General features: G+C 39.7%; 1 protein-coding gene across 2 annotated transcripts in view; it reads right to left on the reverse strand.

The window, feature by feature from the left end:
* Window positions 1-5,452: 5,452 nt before the first annotated feature.
* MAML2 (mastermind like transcriptional coactivator 2) overlaps window positions 5,453-17,824 on the reverse strand; it is a 347,944-nt gene continuing 335,572 nt past the window's right edge. For both annotated transcript variants that reach the window (XM_086678613.1, XM_025928559.2), the window contains 2 exons: window positions 13,100-13,211; window positions 5,453-9,239 (listed from right to left, as the gene is read on the reverse strand). In XM_086678613.1, the coding sequence (XP_086534739.1) occupies window positions 8,224-9,239; window positions 13,100-13,211 (1,128 nt within the window). In that variant the 3' untranslated portion in view covers window positions 5,453-8,223. The remainder of the gene's footprint in view (window positions 9,240-13,099; window positions 13,212-17,824) is intronic.

A 17,824-nucleotide genomic window follows, 5' to 3' on the forward strand; every position in this document is an offset into this window, starting at 1 on the left:
ATTTTGATGAAGTTAAATTTATCTATTTTTGTTGTTGCTTATGTTTTTGATGTCCTATCTAAGAAATCATTCCTTAATTCAGGGTCATAAAGATTTACATCTGTTTTTTTTTTTTTTTTATATGGACTCTATAGTTTTAATTCTTCTTCTTCTTCTTCTTCTTCTTCTTCTTCTTCTTCTTCTTCTTCTTCCTCAGCTCCATGTCTAGCGTGGAGCCCAACTTGGGACTTGAACTCACGACCCTGAGATCAAGAACTGAGCTGAGATCAAGAGTCAGGTGTTTGACCAACTGAGCCACCCAGGTGCCCCTATATTTTTAATTCTTAAGTATGTGAACCATTCTGAATTTACTTTTGTACATGGTGTGAGATAGGGGTCTAAAAGCATTCTTTTGCATGTGGAAATCCACTGGTCCTCCCACCATGTTTGAAAACTGTTTTCCCTCTTTGAATTATCTTGGCACTTTGTTGAAAATCTTTTGACTATTAATGTTAGGGTTTATTTTTGGAGTCTCAATTCTTCCCATGGGTCTTTACGTCTATGCTCATGCCTGTACCACATGGCTCTTATTCTTGTAGCTTTTTAATAAGTTTTGAAATCTTCATTTTTATTTTTAAATCTAGCATTTTAGTTATTTTAGTGAGGAGGACCTTTCAGTACATTTCATCTGCATACTGCCATAAATCTAAATCAATCACTATTTATTTGTTCATTTATTTATAGCAGAATGCCTTTAGTGAGAACTTCAGATAATTTTTAATGTTTATTTCTTTTTATTTTGTGTGAGAGAGAGAGAGAGAGGTGGGGAGAGGCAGACAGAGAAAAGAGAGAGGAGAGAATCGCCAGCAGGTTCCATGCTCAGTACTGAGCCCAAGGTAGGGCCTGATCTCACAACTGTGAGATCATGACCTGAACCGAAATCAAGAGTCAGACACTTAAGTGACTGAGCCACCCAGGTGCCCCTAAACTTCAAATAATTTAACTGAACTTTCTTTTCATTTCTAATAATCAATTTCAGGTATACAAAAAGACATTAAAATCTATACCACAATTGTATAGTATCCACCCAGCTTATAAAATAACATTAAATCCCTGTCTATATCTCCTCAATCACATTTCCCTACATTCACTCAAAGAGGACCAACATCTTGAATTCATGTTTATCATTCACAAGAATGTCTTATACTTTTATTTATATTTCCAACTGCCTGTTTCTTTGCCATCCTCTGCTATAGAGGATATAACACTTAATACTTGACATCTAGCTTCTCTTGAAGATCTGAAAGTCCACAGACTCATTATGGATAGTGAGGTGTGAATAAAAGTCTCTGGGTAGGGCGATCTTTCTCAAATGAAAAGTAAAGGCTTGTCACAAGGTGACAAGAATGAGGAAGAAATTTCTACGTTTTCTCCTGGAAGAAATGAATATGGAGATAGCCTGGGTATCTGACAGCCTTGTTGGACTGTTAGGACTGCTCACCTCAGACCCCTCATTGCATGAGGCAAATAGTGCATTTCATTAAATCCAAGATGTCATAGATTGTAAGACACAATCATTATATATTTTTTGTACCATTAAGGAACAAAAATTTGCTGATACAATAATATAATGCTTTCTCTTCACATTATTGGAAATGATAACCTAACTTTATAAACAAGAAAATTTGAAAAACATGTGTTTCCAAGAGTCAGTAAACCATTTTTTGAGAACCTTCTTTTTTAAACCTCTAGTAGTTGAGTTCTCAAATGCTTGCAATTGAAGTTTCCTAAAGGATACCATTCTATAACAAATAGACAAATTTAGATAGAAATTCGTGTCTCTGAAAGCAGGGAGGAAAATCAGGTTTTGCTAAGTAATCTACTTTTTGCCCTAAGTCAGCAATCTAAGGATGGCTGAGAATCAAGAAATCTGCCGGCATGTCATGTCAGACCTGGGCCTGTTGCCTGGCGGATTTATTCCTTGCCCTTTGCTAGTCTGAGACATAAGTCTCCAGGCTATGGTCCCCAGCCCTATGGGTGAGCTAGGTCCTGCTGAGTGCAGCCAGTGAGACACGTTGCCTGGAGAGTGGTAGAACACAGGAGGGAAGAATTGTGTTTCTTCTCCTTCCTGTCTGTCACGATTGGCTTTTCTGCAACTGAAACTCCTCACTGATCTGGTTCCTACCAGACAGGTCATCGAATGTTGCAGCACCTGCTTAGTGATCGTGGCCCTCTGTCTTTTTGTCCTTCCATCCTAGGAGTGGTAGCAGCTTCCTGCTTTTGCTCCCCTCCGGATGGCCTCACCATCCCTTACTGGGCTTCTCAGCTCATCCATCATCTGTGTAACCAACTCCTTGCATTAAAATCTCTCTGACACTTGGACTATTTAAAGGACTTTTTTTGTTTTCCTGACTAAAAACCAGTGCTACTTTTTGAAAAATTGAATTCTCCATCGTAGGTTAAAATTACTGCATGCCAAATCAAACAGATGGGAATCGGAGCAGGAGATATGATTGGAACTTGAGAGCTCAAGTCTGCTTCCCTGGGCCCCTCCCCAGCACCGAATGTAATATACTCCCCGAGGAAGGGGTGATTATTCCCATTGTAAAATGCAGCTGGCATGCATCCTGAGGAAAGAGGGGAGTTTTTAATGCTTCTCTCCCCTGGGTCATTTGAAAGCCCAGAGACAAAATAGTCTCTATTCTTCTGGTTCAGAAGGATGTGATCTATACATGTTAGTTTCTCTTCCAAATAGTTCTCATTATTACCATTATCTTTTTCACTCTCCACTTGGATATGTTGGGAATAGATAAGCATCTTTGGGGCTTAGATTTCTGGTTCATCTTGACCTGGCAGAAAAGAGTTTGCCTCACCTAGGTGTGATGGAATAGGAGGTGATGCAGTAAGTAGGTGAGATTTGGATTGCCTCCTTATGGGGAGGAAGTGAGTGCTTGGGTTGTGACATTTTGAAATTGAAAAGAAGGGAAAAACAGTGTGTGTGGAAATAGAACAGCCAGAAAGGGATAGTAGAGATTCATGGTTTTATTTTATACCTCTCTCTCTCTCTCTCTCTCTCCCTCTACTCCCACTCTCCCCCTTTCTTTCTTCTTTTCCTTCTTTCTTTGTATCGTTTCCCCCCCCCCCCCCAACAATAGCAACCTGATTTTCTTTGGGGAAATCACCTCTTTCCCACTCATAGTTTGTATGGTTTGGTGGTATTAACACTAACTCTGCCTCCAGAGATAGGCATCAGATCCAGGCCTGGCCAATTAGAACACCAAATCTCTCTGGCCAAATTAAAGCTTGTGAGATGCAAAGCTCGATTTTTTGAAAGAAAAGTTTTCATATGGTTGATGCTGGACTTGGGAGTCGTGAGGAAAGAAGTCTGGAGCTTCTAGCAACCATCTTGCCACCAAGAGAGACAGATCTGCCTGAGAATGTAGTCAAGGCACAGGAAAGCAAAGGTAAGAAACAGAAAAGAACTGGGGCACCTGGGTGGCTCAGTTGGTAAAAGGTCCGACTCTGGCTCAGGTCATGATCTTGCAATTTGTAGGTTTGAGCCCTGCATCGGGCTCAGTGCTGACAGCTCAGAGCCTGGAGCCTGTTTGCATTCTGTGTCTCCCTCTGCCCCTCCGCTGCTTGTGCTCTCTCCCTCTCTCAAAAATAAATAAACATAAGGAAAAAAAAAAGAAACAGAAAAGAACCTGTTCTTGATGCCATGATTGACCTGTGGGATTCAGCTGTGCCTAAACCCAGACCTACCTTGTAAACTTTTCAGTTATGTCAACCAGTGAATTCCTTTCTCTAAGTCCATTTGACATGTATTCTTTTCTTCTTTTTTCCTTCCTCCTTCACTCCTTTTTGCTGAAAGAACCTTAAATATCATAAAAAGCATCTTTATGCTCATGCATATTCTGGAGCTAAAGATAACATCAATTTGGTTAAAAGAGAACTTAAAATACTATTTATGTAAACAAACAAAAGCCCTCTTTTATCATTACTGCATGCAAAGCAGTGACGACAGCATTTGGTTTTAATGTTTTGATCATTCGTTTGTTTTTTGAGAGTGAGTGAGAGAGAGAGAGAATGAGTGGGGAAGGGGCAGAGAGAGAAGCAGAGAGAGAATCCCAGGCAGGCTTTACATTCAGCATGGCGCCGGAGGGATTCGATCCCACAACTGTGGGATCATGACCTGAGCCAAAAACAAGAGTCAGGCACTTCACTGAGCCACCCAGGTGCCCCCAGTATTTGGTTTTAAAAATCTAAAGTCCGTGTGTTTTGTTAATTCTCATGATACAATATTTTAGTTTTATGCTATTGCCGCCAATGGAGTTGATACTAGGGAACTGACTTCCTCTATGATAGCAATGTAGGAAGTATATTTAAAAGATGTTACACTATCATTTAAACTCATTAAACTTCCTGAGTTTAATGAAGACGTAGGTGATCTTCAGGGACCTACATCATCTCTCGATTGAGTGACCAACTCCTGATTTCAGCTCAGGTCACGATCTCAGGATCATGGGATCAAGCCCCACATTGGGCTCTTCACTGAGCCTGGAGCCTGCATAAGATTCTCTTTCTCCCTCCCTCTGCCCATCTCCCTCCCCCACTTGCATTTGCTCTCTCTAAAATAAATAAATAAATAAATAAATAAATAAATACATTAATAAATTAATTAATGAAGACTTTGAACTGCCTTTAGCAATTGCAGCCAGGGAAAAAGCAGAGCTCCTGATTTTTTCACTCTCGCTTCTCCTCTCCTCGGGTCTACTTCCATGGGTACCTACTAGGATTCATAGGGAATTCTAGAATTATACCTTTCTTTCTCTTAATTTGTGTATTTTTTTTTTTTAATTGATGTCAATTTTATCTGTTTACTATTGAACTTTCCAGAGTCATTTGACAGGGACTATATAAAATGTCAATTTTATTATTCCTCCATTAATAACACTAATGAAAAGGATAGTATCTCACATCTTTCTGGCAGAGGGGAAATGGACAATGGAACCCCAGCAACATACTTCCACAGGGGAGCAAGAACATTCGGTGAGAAGGGTTCTCATTGCCTCCACCCATCTTTTTGTTAACCTCTTTGACTCTCAAGAGGGAATGTGTAAATATGTTCAGCGAGGCTGTGTTTACCTGGCCTTGCGTTTGCTCAGACTGGTCTGAAAAATGCCCAAAGGCCCACCATGCCTGATAGTTAGGGACTGTTTCTTTAGTATTGAGTAGTCCTGTGCATATAGGATCTTAATACAAACTTTCTAAGTGAACTAAAGAACAATGAAAGGACACAAGACAGTATTTCACTAGGATGAGAAGCTTCCCAGAGAATAAATCTGCCCATCACTATTAATAGTTCTCAGAACTTTCTGTGATACGGCAACAATATTGCTGGTGACTGAAAGTATGATTTCATACAAGAGAACGACTTCTGAATTTTTTTAAAACTATTTTTTAACACATGAAATTACACACAATACAAAGTACTTGTTTTACAAGTTGAAGTCTTTACAGTTATGGGTACAGTTACAGTAATGCAAGTAGTATTAATGCATTCACTTAGAGCAGAGTTATTTATCTTCATTGGGCTGAACACAAAGCCAAGAATGAATTATTTGCTTAAATTGCTTTCTAGTCTTTGAATAAAAAAAAAAAAAAAAAAGGAAAATGCCTTCTACCTCCTGTATAGTATGTCAGAATGATAAACAATGCCAACAATTAAGTAGTCTGGTATTTGTATAAATGGGAGATTGTATTCCAATAGCTTTTAAGTTGTAAATCTTAAAGTTTTGGCTACAGTATGTCTATCACATTGTCATTATCTCAGCTCTCCGGAAAATTACGTCATCTTTGGTAATAGGCTGCCAAAAAACAGAAACTATGGACTACACCATTTTTTTTTCCAAAGAATCCTGTATTTTAATGAATAGCTGAATAAATAGACATTAATTATGAAATTCACATTAAGATAGAAGAAGATCCAAACATTCTGATTGCTTTATCTCTTAAATTTGATAGCTACTACAAAACATACTATTTATGTTAGGGTAAAAATAAGCTGAATCACAGGAGTGTACCTGGGACGTGCTGGCAGATATATACAGCAACAGGGAGGAGTCATAAAATAAGAGTGTTTATATGTACATATTTTTTTTCCTTTTTTTTTTTGCATGGAGAAACACTGTTTCATAAAATGGGAAAACACACAGTAGATCACATGCAGCAAGAACCAATACAATGTGCACAGCAGTATAACCAAATAAGACACAAGAACTATGGGTTTAAAAAAGAATTTGGGAGCAGGGAAAGAAAAGAAAAAATTGAAACCTGGAATGCTTTCTTATGAAGGTTTCAGAATATAACTTTGTCTAAACAAGCCTCTTGATAGTTTTTCAAAAGTTCTCACTTGACCTCTTATGGTTTAAGTGTAGAGCTAAAAATAAACCATCATATTATACAAAACTTTGTATATTAGCATACAAAAGGTAACAATTTACTTTTTGTATAAAATATAACCTTTTGATAGTATATTTATTTCACATATGTATAAATATAACCCAAAGAATATGTTTTAAGTATTTCTACCAAAATATTCTTTACAAAAGTTTACAAAACAAGTAATTTATTCATATTTACAACCCAGCACAGAAGAGATTCTGGGCCAGGGATGTTGGTATTGTGTAAAAGAAAGAGAGTGCGTCTAGACATTTTAAAGATTGAGAGAGGGCTTTGCGGAACTTTCAAAATATGATCTTTTTAGGACAGATATTTAAAGACTTAGTTGTGAAACAACTTCAGTTAAATTACATTTGATGATTGAATATGTGGATGTATAACTAAAAAGGCTGAAGACAACCTATGTTCTTCTGTAATGAGGAAAATAATAGCAATATTTTTCATCTGATCCAAATCAGCACACATCCTCCTGATTTTACAGCTGGTCTGTGTGTGGGCACTGAGGTTACATGACTCAACCAAACTTCTTTCTTTGATACAGTGCTCAGCCCTGAGGGAGAAGGCTTAGAGATGAAGGGTCCATCTAGCATGTGGTAAAGACACATCACATCAGGGAGCAAAGAATGTATGGATTGCTACATTCTATTTAGCTCTTTACCCAAACAATATGCCCAAATCAGGACAGATTGTTTTCTCTCTCAATTATGCTTTCCTTCAAACCCTATGAAATAGATTGTACCCATCCATCCCCACCATTTCTTGTCCTGACCTTCTGTGTCTTATCTCCAATCAAAACAAGATACTTTCTTATCTCAGTTTGCTTACAAATCTGTCTCTGGTCATCAACATAAGCAGGGAAGACAAGGCTCAATTTCACTCAGCGAGGAAACTAACCAGTAGGCATCATCACAATAGGTAACACCCCAGGTCATTGGGGGCTAAATAAATCTCCTTTATAGCGTTGTCCAATGGGATGTTTTCTTTTTTAAATAGTGAAATCTGATGCCGACAGGGATGCACTAATATTTCAGTATGATTAGGACAGGTTGTGGTTGTATCTAAGACTTGGAAATGCATTCAGAAATTGGTTGTGGAAGCCCAGATAAAGTTGGATAGCCCTGCAATCTTGTTTCATCACTCAACACAGCATGTTGCTGAAGTATAGCATATGTAGGAATATTGACAAAGTGAGAGGTGAACCTGGGGAAGAAATTCTATAATCCACTGGCCGCTCTCTAGTTTCTCTGGCTTTTCTCTACTTAGGACACTGGTGACTCCAAACAAACCTATAACATTTCCATCTGCCCTGGAAGTCTTAGTGAAACTAAATGAAAAGACAGAGTGGAAAGATTCAATCACACTTCCATCTATCTATTCGAGCAAATTAAGGAATTTGTTGCTTGCTGCTTGGAACTAGTACCTCCGTGTGACATGGGGTTTAATGAGCTACAAGGTCTATTACTTTTCTTTCAGGGAGGAAAGGAGCTTGGAAAGCCTATTTTACACAACTAATTACACATCAACATCACAGTTCTGTTTGGGCAAACTGGATACTCTGTCCTGGAGTTTAGACAGGGAAAAGTGATCCCAATATTTTACTTTCAGGGTTGAGATTTAAAACAAGCGTTTGAACCGAGCACTACAGTTACTTTCCGCTTCCATTTTTAAGCCAAGGTGTCTTCATATCATCCAACTAAAAGTCAAGAGTTTGGCCTTTACAGAGTCCTCGTAAAATACTGCCTTTTAGTGCTTAGAGTATATTAATCGTCCCTCTCTTCTCCTTTAGGAGTTGTTCCCCAGAATTTCATCCAGATTGATGTCTTTCATCCAGTCGTCGTTACCGGGCTCTGTCTTCAATAAGGAATCAATGAAATCAGCATCACTGTTCAGGGCAGGGCCCATGTTATCAGTCTGTTGGTTGAGAAAGTCAAAAGCTAAGTCACTGCCATGGTCAGTTCCTTGAAAAGCCCTGGAGCTTTGGTTGGGTGAAGGAAAGTTGCCTGGTGTCATAGATGGTGGCTGGCTCATGCCTGTCCTCGGCTGGCTCAACCCTGTTCCCGACTGGTTCAAATTAGGCAAGATCTGTGTGCTTAGCTGATTGGGTCTGAGATTCAGACTTCTGAGTGGACCCATGGTTTGTCCATTTAATGTTTGGTTCATTTGGGTCATGGGTCTCATTTGCACTGCTGGTGTTAACTGGTTAGGAGGGGCCGCTGCCCTCTGGGAAAACTGCTGGCTGCCAACTGCCTGCTGCAGTGACTGGTTTGGAGTGTAGGCTGCAGGTGCACCTGTGGGGAAGCGGACTGCCGTGGACTTCAGGGCTTCCTGTTGTTTGGTTGTCGTGTCTTGAGAGGCCCAGTTTGGTGCGGTTGTGCTGGATGTGATCATAACATTTGATGTTCTCTGTGCGGGCATGCTTGCCATGCTATGGGTTAAATTTGGTCTCAATTGTTGCGAATTGCTGACAGGTCCAGCTCCAAAAGTAGCCACGTTGTTATTATTACTTGCCCCTAAGGCAGGTGGCCGTGGCATTAGAGGGTTGTTTTGATTTGCTATCAGTTGGTTTGGGTTTCTCTGTTGGGTCAACTGACTTATTCCTGAAGTCACGTTGTATGTGCCAGGTTGGCTGCAAGGCAGATTTCCATACATCCCCATATTCTGAACCGCTGTGGGTAACGACGGCATTCTTGTCCCATGGGAAGTAGACAGGAGGCTGGAATTTGGAGTCAAAATGGTATGCGTCGAAACTGGGTTTGCCAAAGCCTGGTTAGAGTTTAAAGTCACTGCTGATGAGCCACCTGAGAAGAAGAAGACAGTTATATTAGTTTATAACCATAGGTTATCTCCTCTATTATAGCAATTTGCAGTAACTTACCAACTCTGAAACTGTTTTCAGATGAAGGGACAAATAAAGAGAAATAATCATCACAGGTATTATATAAAAGAAGTGAGACAGTTTGCAAGGGAAGTATCACTTAGGTCATCCCTTGGTCAAGAGTTTATATATTCTAGAAAAAAAGGCTACACTAAAATGGCTCTGGTTTTTAGATTTTACTTTATTCCTCTTCTGGAGTCTTTGAGAAGAGGTGATAGTCAATCTTTCTTTCATTCGGAATTGGCTTTCCTCTGTTCTGAGACCAGACTACAACTGTGATTAACCAGCTGTTATGAAATCCATGCCTCTGGTTACCTCAGGTCCAAATAAGAAAGTGTGGATGAATCCCATAGGTGGCTACTAGATTAATATTCCAAACCTGTGGCCTTGAAAATCATGTCCAGTTATCCATCTGCATTATCCCCACTCAAGAAGCTTCCATGAGTGGCCCCCAAGTGTCCAAAGGGTAAATTCCCATCTATTTAAACATCTGGAATTCAAGGCATTCTGTGCTTCGCTGATTATCTCCATGTGGAAAGCCCTCTGCTCCAGGAGGTATAGTTACTATTGCACTGTTATCTACGTACGTTGAGCTACCTTTGCTCATGCTATTTCCCCCTCCCATGATGCCCTTCTTAACTTGCTGAGCCTTACTTTTTCTTCAAGGCTCAGGCCAAGGTCTAAGCTCCTTCATTAAGTTTTCCCGGATATTCTCGCCTGCTTTTTCCAGAAGGATTTGCTCTTTGAAATTTTCATTCAGCACTTAGCCCTCGTCTTAGGAAATCCATAGAACCCCAAAGTAGAACCATCAATCATAGGCTGTTGAATAGTGAGCTTCCACATATCAGAGAGTGATTAGTCAACACATTAAAATCTTCCTGACTTGGGGAGGTTGAAGTCATCTTGGGAAAACATCTTGGGAAGCAAAACTGGTATGCCAAAAAGTTGAAAATAAGTGCCTTGTAGATGATAAGTTCCACGGGGAAAAACATTTTCACCTGTTTTGTTCACTGTCATATTCTCTAAGCCTAGTGGATGGCGCAAAGTCAGTATTCAGTTGGTATTGGATGAATGAGTTAATGAGAGATTGAAGTACATGTGTAACTTGGAGAAAGGTACTCTTTTAAAGTACTCTCCCTGCAGAGATGCAGGGAGATTCAGAGAATCAGAAATACTAATAAACAAGAATTAGACACATATACAAATCTCAGAACAGGAGTGTATGAAGAGAGCATGGCTGTAGTTGTAGCCTTAGGGTACCCTGACTGCTTGGGGATAGCTAGCATGGCACACGGCTGGATAGACTGAAGTCCTTGCTATTTGTTTTAAAACATGTCTCCACTATGGGGCGCCTGGGTGGCGCAGTCGGTTAAGCGCCTGACTTCAGCCAGGTCACAATCTCGCGGTCCGTGAGTTCGAGCCCCGCGTCAGGCTCTGGGCTGATGGCTCGGAGCCTGGAGCCTGTTTCCGATTCTGTGTCTCCCTCTCTCTCTGCTCCTCCCCCGTTCATGCTCTGTCTCTCTCTGTCCCAAAAATAAATAAACGTTGAAAAAAAAATAAATAAATAAAACATGTCTCCACTAGACTACATACCCCTTGAAGGCAGGATCAGTCTCTTGTATCTCCTTGTATGTCCAGACTGAGCACAGAGCCCTGCACTGGTAGGGCAGTGAGAGTTTGATAAAGAGGGAGCACAGTCAGGTATGAGATGCTTGAACAGCAAAGAGTTCACAGACAGCTGATGAGGGTAAGCAACATCCTGTTGGGTCTAAAGGTTTCATGAGAAGTGGAGTGACACTATGAAAGTGCTATGGAAAAAAATTTAAAGATTTTAAAAATCATTCCCTCTAGTGTTCTCTATTTTGAAAATATGCCCTGAGAAGACTTATGAGGAGGGCAATATTTTTAAAGTACCAGAATTGGGAGAATTTCCATAAAGATCACAAAATATCAATCACAGTTAATATTTAGAAGCTCCTAATACGTGGTTAAAATTGTTCCACGTGATTTTCATATATAACTTCTTATATTAACATCTGGGCAAGGTAATTCTTACTGTACTGAGCTTAAAATAAAAAATGATAAAAGAGTTTGTGTTGTGCTTGTTGTTTATTTCATTCTCAGAAGTCATGGGAAGTTCAATGCTCTAGAGCAATGGTTCTTAACCATTTAGGGGTCAGTAACTGGATGCTCAAGATCCCTCCCTTGGGAAAATGCCCTGTGAAAGTGATCTGCAGGTGCCTACCCAGTATCCAGCCTCCCTGTAGCCCTTAGAAAAACAGACCCTTGATTTTTCAGCAATGTGCCCAGCTGAAAAGCCACATTTTCCAAATTTCCTTGGTGATGGAGGGATCCAGATGAATAAATTCTAACTAAAGGTAGAAGTTACTAGGTGAGAGCCCAAGAAGCCTATTTTAAAAGAGAATCTGACTCATTTGGGAGGCCATTTTACCTTTTCCCTCCTTTTATCTTTCTTTTTGGAATATCGATCTGAAGGATGGCAGTGTGGTGGCCAAAAGGCCATCCTTAGGAGGGAGGCTACATGTTAAAGAAGGTGGAACAGAAAGACAAAGAAACCTGGATCCCTGACAACATGGTACAGCCACCATGAAACCACCATCCTTGAGATTCTTTTATATGAATGGGAAAAGTCCAAACATGCATCTTGAATTTTTCAGAATATTTCAAAGGGCTCCTAGCTTCCCCATGACCACGGATAAGCCATTATCACTGAGAAGCCATGTTCCAAATGTACCTCCATCTTGTCTTTCAACTACCTTGAAGACAGAATCAAATAGAGAATCCAGTCTGGGGCCTGAGACAAAGTAATCTTAGAGAGTGGATTGCATATATCTCATTCCAAATTTTAGTGGTGAAAGACAGTCTGGTACATTTAAAGAGCTTAAATACATTAGTACAATATAGTTATTACCATGCATAACAGGACCAGAAAATATTTTTTAAAAACAGGAATATTCATGGCACCTCCTTTAGATAATCTTCTGCATGCCTTCCTGGATAGATGAAGGTAACAGGCAAAATAGAGAGAACTTGGAAAAATTGAGGACAAGCTTAATTTACATGAGAAAGTGCAGAGTTCTGGGCAGATGGGACTTGAATCCATTCTAAACAGGAGAAGGCAGGAACAGTCTGGGTTAGGTCTAGGAGAGGTTCTTTTAGAGTTTGGAGAGGGAGCAGAGAGATTTTAGTGGTAGTGCCCACCACTTATGTTACATGGAGCAAAATTAGGAAGTTTTACTTTGTATCCTAAATGCGGTCCACCTTTGTTTGTTTGTTTGTTTGTTTGTTTTGCGAGACTTCATGAGTCCTCATTTGCTTTTCAATTATGTCTTGGTGGCAGGACTATTTGTTCCAGAGAGATGAGTCCAGAAGCGGAGACAAGAAGATTGGACTTCACGCAAGTCCCAAGAGGGAGAAATGTCTGCTTCCCTTACATGATCTGGGTCCAGATATTTGCTGAGAGCAGAATGGTTGAACACAGCGGTTAGGAAATAGTTAAGCTCTTTTGAACTCTAAGGCGTACTCTGGAGGGCAGTGAACTAGGTGAGTGCAGGACAAGAATCATCAAGAACTGATGGAAAGACAAAAAAAAAAAAAAATACCCAGTTTGGTCTTGATCTGAGAGTTAAATGGGATCTAATGAAGGATTCTAAGAAAGATGTTATATTTCAATATGAGGTGGGAAGAGGAGGAAACATCAAAATGGAACAAGTTTCTTTCTTCTGCAGTTAATGATTTTCACCGATTTTTAAGAACACTCACCAGAATACTGGGCAGTTGGCTGCATGCTGCCTGCGTTTCTTCTTTGGTCTTTATAATCTGGGGGTGGCCTTGTCAAATGTCTGTTGATTTGATCCTGTGGAGAAATTTTCTCCTTGAAAACAAACACAAGCGAAAACATATTAAGTCGCATACTTACTTTCCCACTTGCAAACATTCACAGACTGTTGATTCAAAAAAGTAAGACTATAAGAACAATTTTGCCATCATAGCTATGTATCACAGACCTTATTTAGTAGGTCTTAATTCAGAGACAAGTCTTCTCAGTTTCAATAAATTTCCTGCAGGGCAGTATAATTTCTACTTCTCCTTAACATTCACTGTGTGTTTTGAGTCTAGGAACTAATCTCATTTTCTTTATTTTGCAATTAGATTTCAGTGAAAACTAAATTCCTGTGCTTCTTGAGAGGGTGTTTCTGGTTTCATTTTGTAGCACGTCTGATATGCTATGGTACCTATTATTTAATTCTGGTCCCACAGGGTGTAGAAAGCCTATTGGAGTAGGATTGCCAGAGAAAATACAGGACACTTGGGAATCCTATATTTTTATTTGCTAAATCTGGAGATGCTGGGAGATAACTATCAGGTACTGGTAGGGACACTATAAGCACATTACCTCATTCCCCCCCCCCCCCCTTCAAAAACAACCCTTGAAGATAGGTGTGATTATTCCCACTTAATAAATGAAGAAATGGAAGCTTCCATAGGTCATGTAACTTGACAAAGATCACAGAATGGGAGAACAGAAATCGAATCCTGGGTCAAAGACTCGGATTCTTTTCCTGCCATACAATACAATACTTGCTTCTCTGTTTCTCTGTGTCCCATTCTCTCAAAGCACAGAATTTTCCCAGGCCCCTTTCTTTTCTTCCCACTGGAATCAGTCACCATTAGCTCTTAATGGTAGGTGAGTTTGGGAGCTAAAAGAGGAAGTAGGCACATTCTTTCTATATTATCAATGCCTTTAGCCAAAGACCGCCAGGAACACACCTACTGGGTTTATTTCTCATTGCAGTGAGGGAGGATGCACATCATGGGGGTCCAAGTGGTGTCTTGGTACTAGTATGTTAGAAAGAAGCTATTATAGGATTCGGGCTTTGCTTGGGTGATTTAGGGAGGGTCTAAGGAAGCAAGGATTTGTTCTAGATTGTAAGCTGTCAGAAAGGGAAGTTGATTCCATCATTGAGTAAAGAAGTGGCCATCACTCATTTAGCAAAAGGTAGGTTGGCATTTTTGTGGGTTTCTCAATGGCCTTGTGTCTATAGTTAGACGAAGTTATGAAGTGGCCTATTTTGTCTCGTTTTATCGTGGTCTCAGAATAACCCCATCTAAGGTCAGTTTTCTATAAGATTGTTCATGTCTTTAATGGCCTGGCTGTGAGTGTCATATCAGTTCTTTTCTTTCTCAGCATGGATCAGGAAGTTTTTAGAATTGCTTTACTGCAACTTTGTGTGAACCCCAAAGCAACTTCCATTTTCAAAGATAAGCACAACCAGCATAGGTAGACAGAACAATATCATTATAGAAAAGTCAATAAATAGAAAAGAAAACCTTGTAAAGGTAGACAGATAAATTAGATGGAAGCCAAATGTGAGCTGGCTAACTTAGATCCCACTTAACCATGTATTTCTCAGTTTCCCGTCAAATTCCAAACCTTCCAAGTAGAACAAATCTACTATAAAGGAAAAAAATAGCCTTAAAACAACAACAAATTAAGTTCCAATTCTTGTTTCTAAGAAAAAAAACTTGAAAGACTCACAGGGTTTTGGGGCATCAAGTAATTCGTATAAAACACAATTTTGATGAGCTAAGTGTAAATGAATCAGAAACATATGGATTACATTTCTTTTAAATATGGGTTTACAAATTAAGGGAAAAAGTGGTTGGTGAAACTCTTTATGGTTTTTCCCAAACCCTAAATGTTTAAGAAACAGCTTGAGATGTTCCATGAACCCAAATGTGGTGATGTTCAACCATTCTTGTTATAAACTATTGTGCAAGCTGACAGTTTTGATTTTTTTGCCAAGCATGAGACTTTCTGAATTCTTCTCTTTTTCAAAAGCATCTATCATTTGTTTTCTTATGGAATTAGGTGTTTCTGCTGTTTAAGTTGAAGAAAACAGGATTTGCACATTCACGCACATGTTTGCATGTGTGTATGTGAAAGAGAGAAAGAGAGAGAGAGAGAGAGGGAAAGAATCAGGCTCTCGGTTCCCCATGAAAGACTAGATCTCAAATCTGGACTTATTTTTATGTGTATTCAACCTACTTACTGACTTTTTTTTGCACGGGAGCAATTAGGTTGTTCAAAGGGTTGATAATACATCTCTGGAAGCTTGAGTTACTTAAACTACTTGCTCACAAATAAGTTAGACTTAATGGCCTTGTGTATGGACTATCATGGAACTGTCATTTTGTCTGTCACTTCCTGCTGAGGAGTAGCAAAGACCAGCCTCCAGAACAGAATGCAGACTGTTCCCATGCCCATTCCGTGCAAAAGGAGCACGTTCCCATTCTGTGTAAGTGTAAACTCACAGGTCATCCCCGAGATTACTTCTGTGCAACATGAAATGTAACTTATCCACTCATATCTCATGGACATGGACCCTATAACTCAACCCAATAACTTGGACCTAAAAACCTACCAAAGAAATAAATGCTGTTGCACTCATCTGTCCTGCTTTGGTACTGTCATCTCAAAAATGTGAAATGCAGATAATGCTACGACCTCCCTCGTACTCTGGTTATAAGGATTAATCCTCTACTTCTGTAAAAGCTCAGCATGGCGCCTGGCACACAGTAGGTACACAAACTGCACTGGTTATTGTGATGCCCATTGTGTTAAGTACTACTCATCTTTCCTCTTTGTTCTTCTTCATTGGTGGGAGAATAATGGAGAGTAAGGATAACACACATTCATGAGAAAATGTCTCAATTTAGGCGCCTTTCTGGCCTTGCCAACTGACGGGAAATGACTACAAAGCATATGCTAATGAAAAGCGGTATCAAAGACTATTTCTTCCTGGATATGCTAAAAAGCACAGGCACCGTCAATGGCATCCAAACAAAGAGAAAAGTGAAAGGTTTATAAAAATCACAAAACCAACAGCTCATTGTCATTCATCTCTCACAGTTTATGCCGATGCCTTTTGCACCTGTCCCAGTGGTGATTCAACTGGAGTCCAATGAGAGGTAGGCCAGTGCCAGGACAAAACCCTCATGGTGTGTTCCCTTGCCTTTTAATCAGAGCTGAAAGTCCAGAAATTCAAACTCTGCATGTTGTAATTCAACACATTAGTAGTACTGGTGGGAATAATGAAAAGTGTGCCCAGCGCATCAGTCTTAGATTGTATGTTTTTCTCTTCCATCACCCTTGTTTTCAAGCTATGTAGTTGATGAAGATCAAAAAAGGGAGAGAGTACATGGGACAGGTAGAGTTTTGAAAACTTCTAGAAGATTTATAGAATAAATTAGTTGTGTCACTTTGTGATCCAGTCAGTATCACCCCTTCACCTTATACCTTAGGGCAATACTCAGGGTCACCTGTAAACTTAGTGCTCACTATTCCTTACTCATTCCTCACTACTTCTCACATGCTCTGGACTCCAGCCTTTTTCCATTTGTCATTCCTTAAAAATAATAAATGATTATGTGATTATTTATAGTTTTCATTATGTATTAAATAGTTCGTAATACAATCTTACAATCTCAAAGCCACCAACAAATATACACCTAGGCTGTACCTTTTGGTATCTGGCCCAAGCTCATGTTGGAATGGCGGACGCTACCTACTGTATTCATCAGAATTCTACAGTCCTTCAAAGTCAAAGTCAAAGTCAAATTTTGCATCTTCTCAGAGACTTTCTTTAATCTCTCCTGGCTGGATTTTACCTTTCTTCCATTACATTTTCCCTTACCCTGTTTATATTTTATTGTAAATATGAGTCTAGTGCTCCCTTGTTTAAAGTCCTCCCCATTGCTTTTCAGACAGTGTAAATTCTGATGTATCAAGCTCTATCCTCTGGCCTCTCCTCTCTGGCCTCCTTGACTATTACTTGCTAATCCTTGTGCATATTCTATGCCTTACATCGAATGTGATATGTAGTATACATTATTGTCTCTGAGTCTTTGAATATGCTGATTCTTCTGTCTTGAATATCCTCCTTCTCCTTCCCCCATCTCCTATGTCAGCTTCAGATCTTCAGTAGACATATTTCCTCTCTGATGTACTTCCCACATCATAGCATTTAATCACATGCCCTACAATTGCCTATTTATTTGACATCCTGTGGGCTCTGAGCTCTTTAAGGACAAAGACAGGGTCTGTCTTGTTTATAGCTGTTTTCTGACTGAAATTTAGTTAATATTTACTGAATGAATTATAGTGCTTATCACGCCCTAGATTTCTGACTTTTACTACAAAGCTCCTTGAGCATAAATATTTTTTATTTGGTTTTTCACATTTTTGTAGACCTTGGCTCTATTAACCTGGAGATGGTTAACTTTGCCCTTTTTTTTTTTTCCTTCATTTAGCCAAATCGTTTGAAGGGAGAGAATGAAGCTTGGAGACGGGGCTTGTTGTTCGGAGGTGGGAAAGGTTTGACCCAGTGCCCGAATGTATGTCTGAGGATACGAAGGGACAGCAGATAAATAGTGAAGCAGGGTTAAAGCTTGGGCGATGCTTGGGAAATAACCACCTGCCCTTTC

The sequence above is a fragment of the Puma concolor genome, chromosome D1, assembly GCF_028749965.1.
Source record: "Puma concolor isolate L17-30 chromosome D1, mPumCon1.1.hap2, whole genome shotgun sequence".
In the NCBI taxonomy this organism is placed as follows: Eukaryota; Metazoa; Chordata; class Mammalia; order Carnivora; family Felidae; genus Puma; species Puma concolor.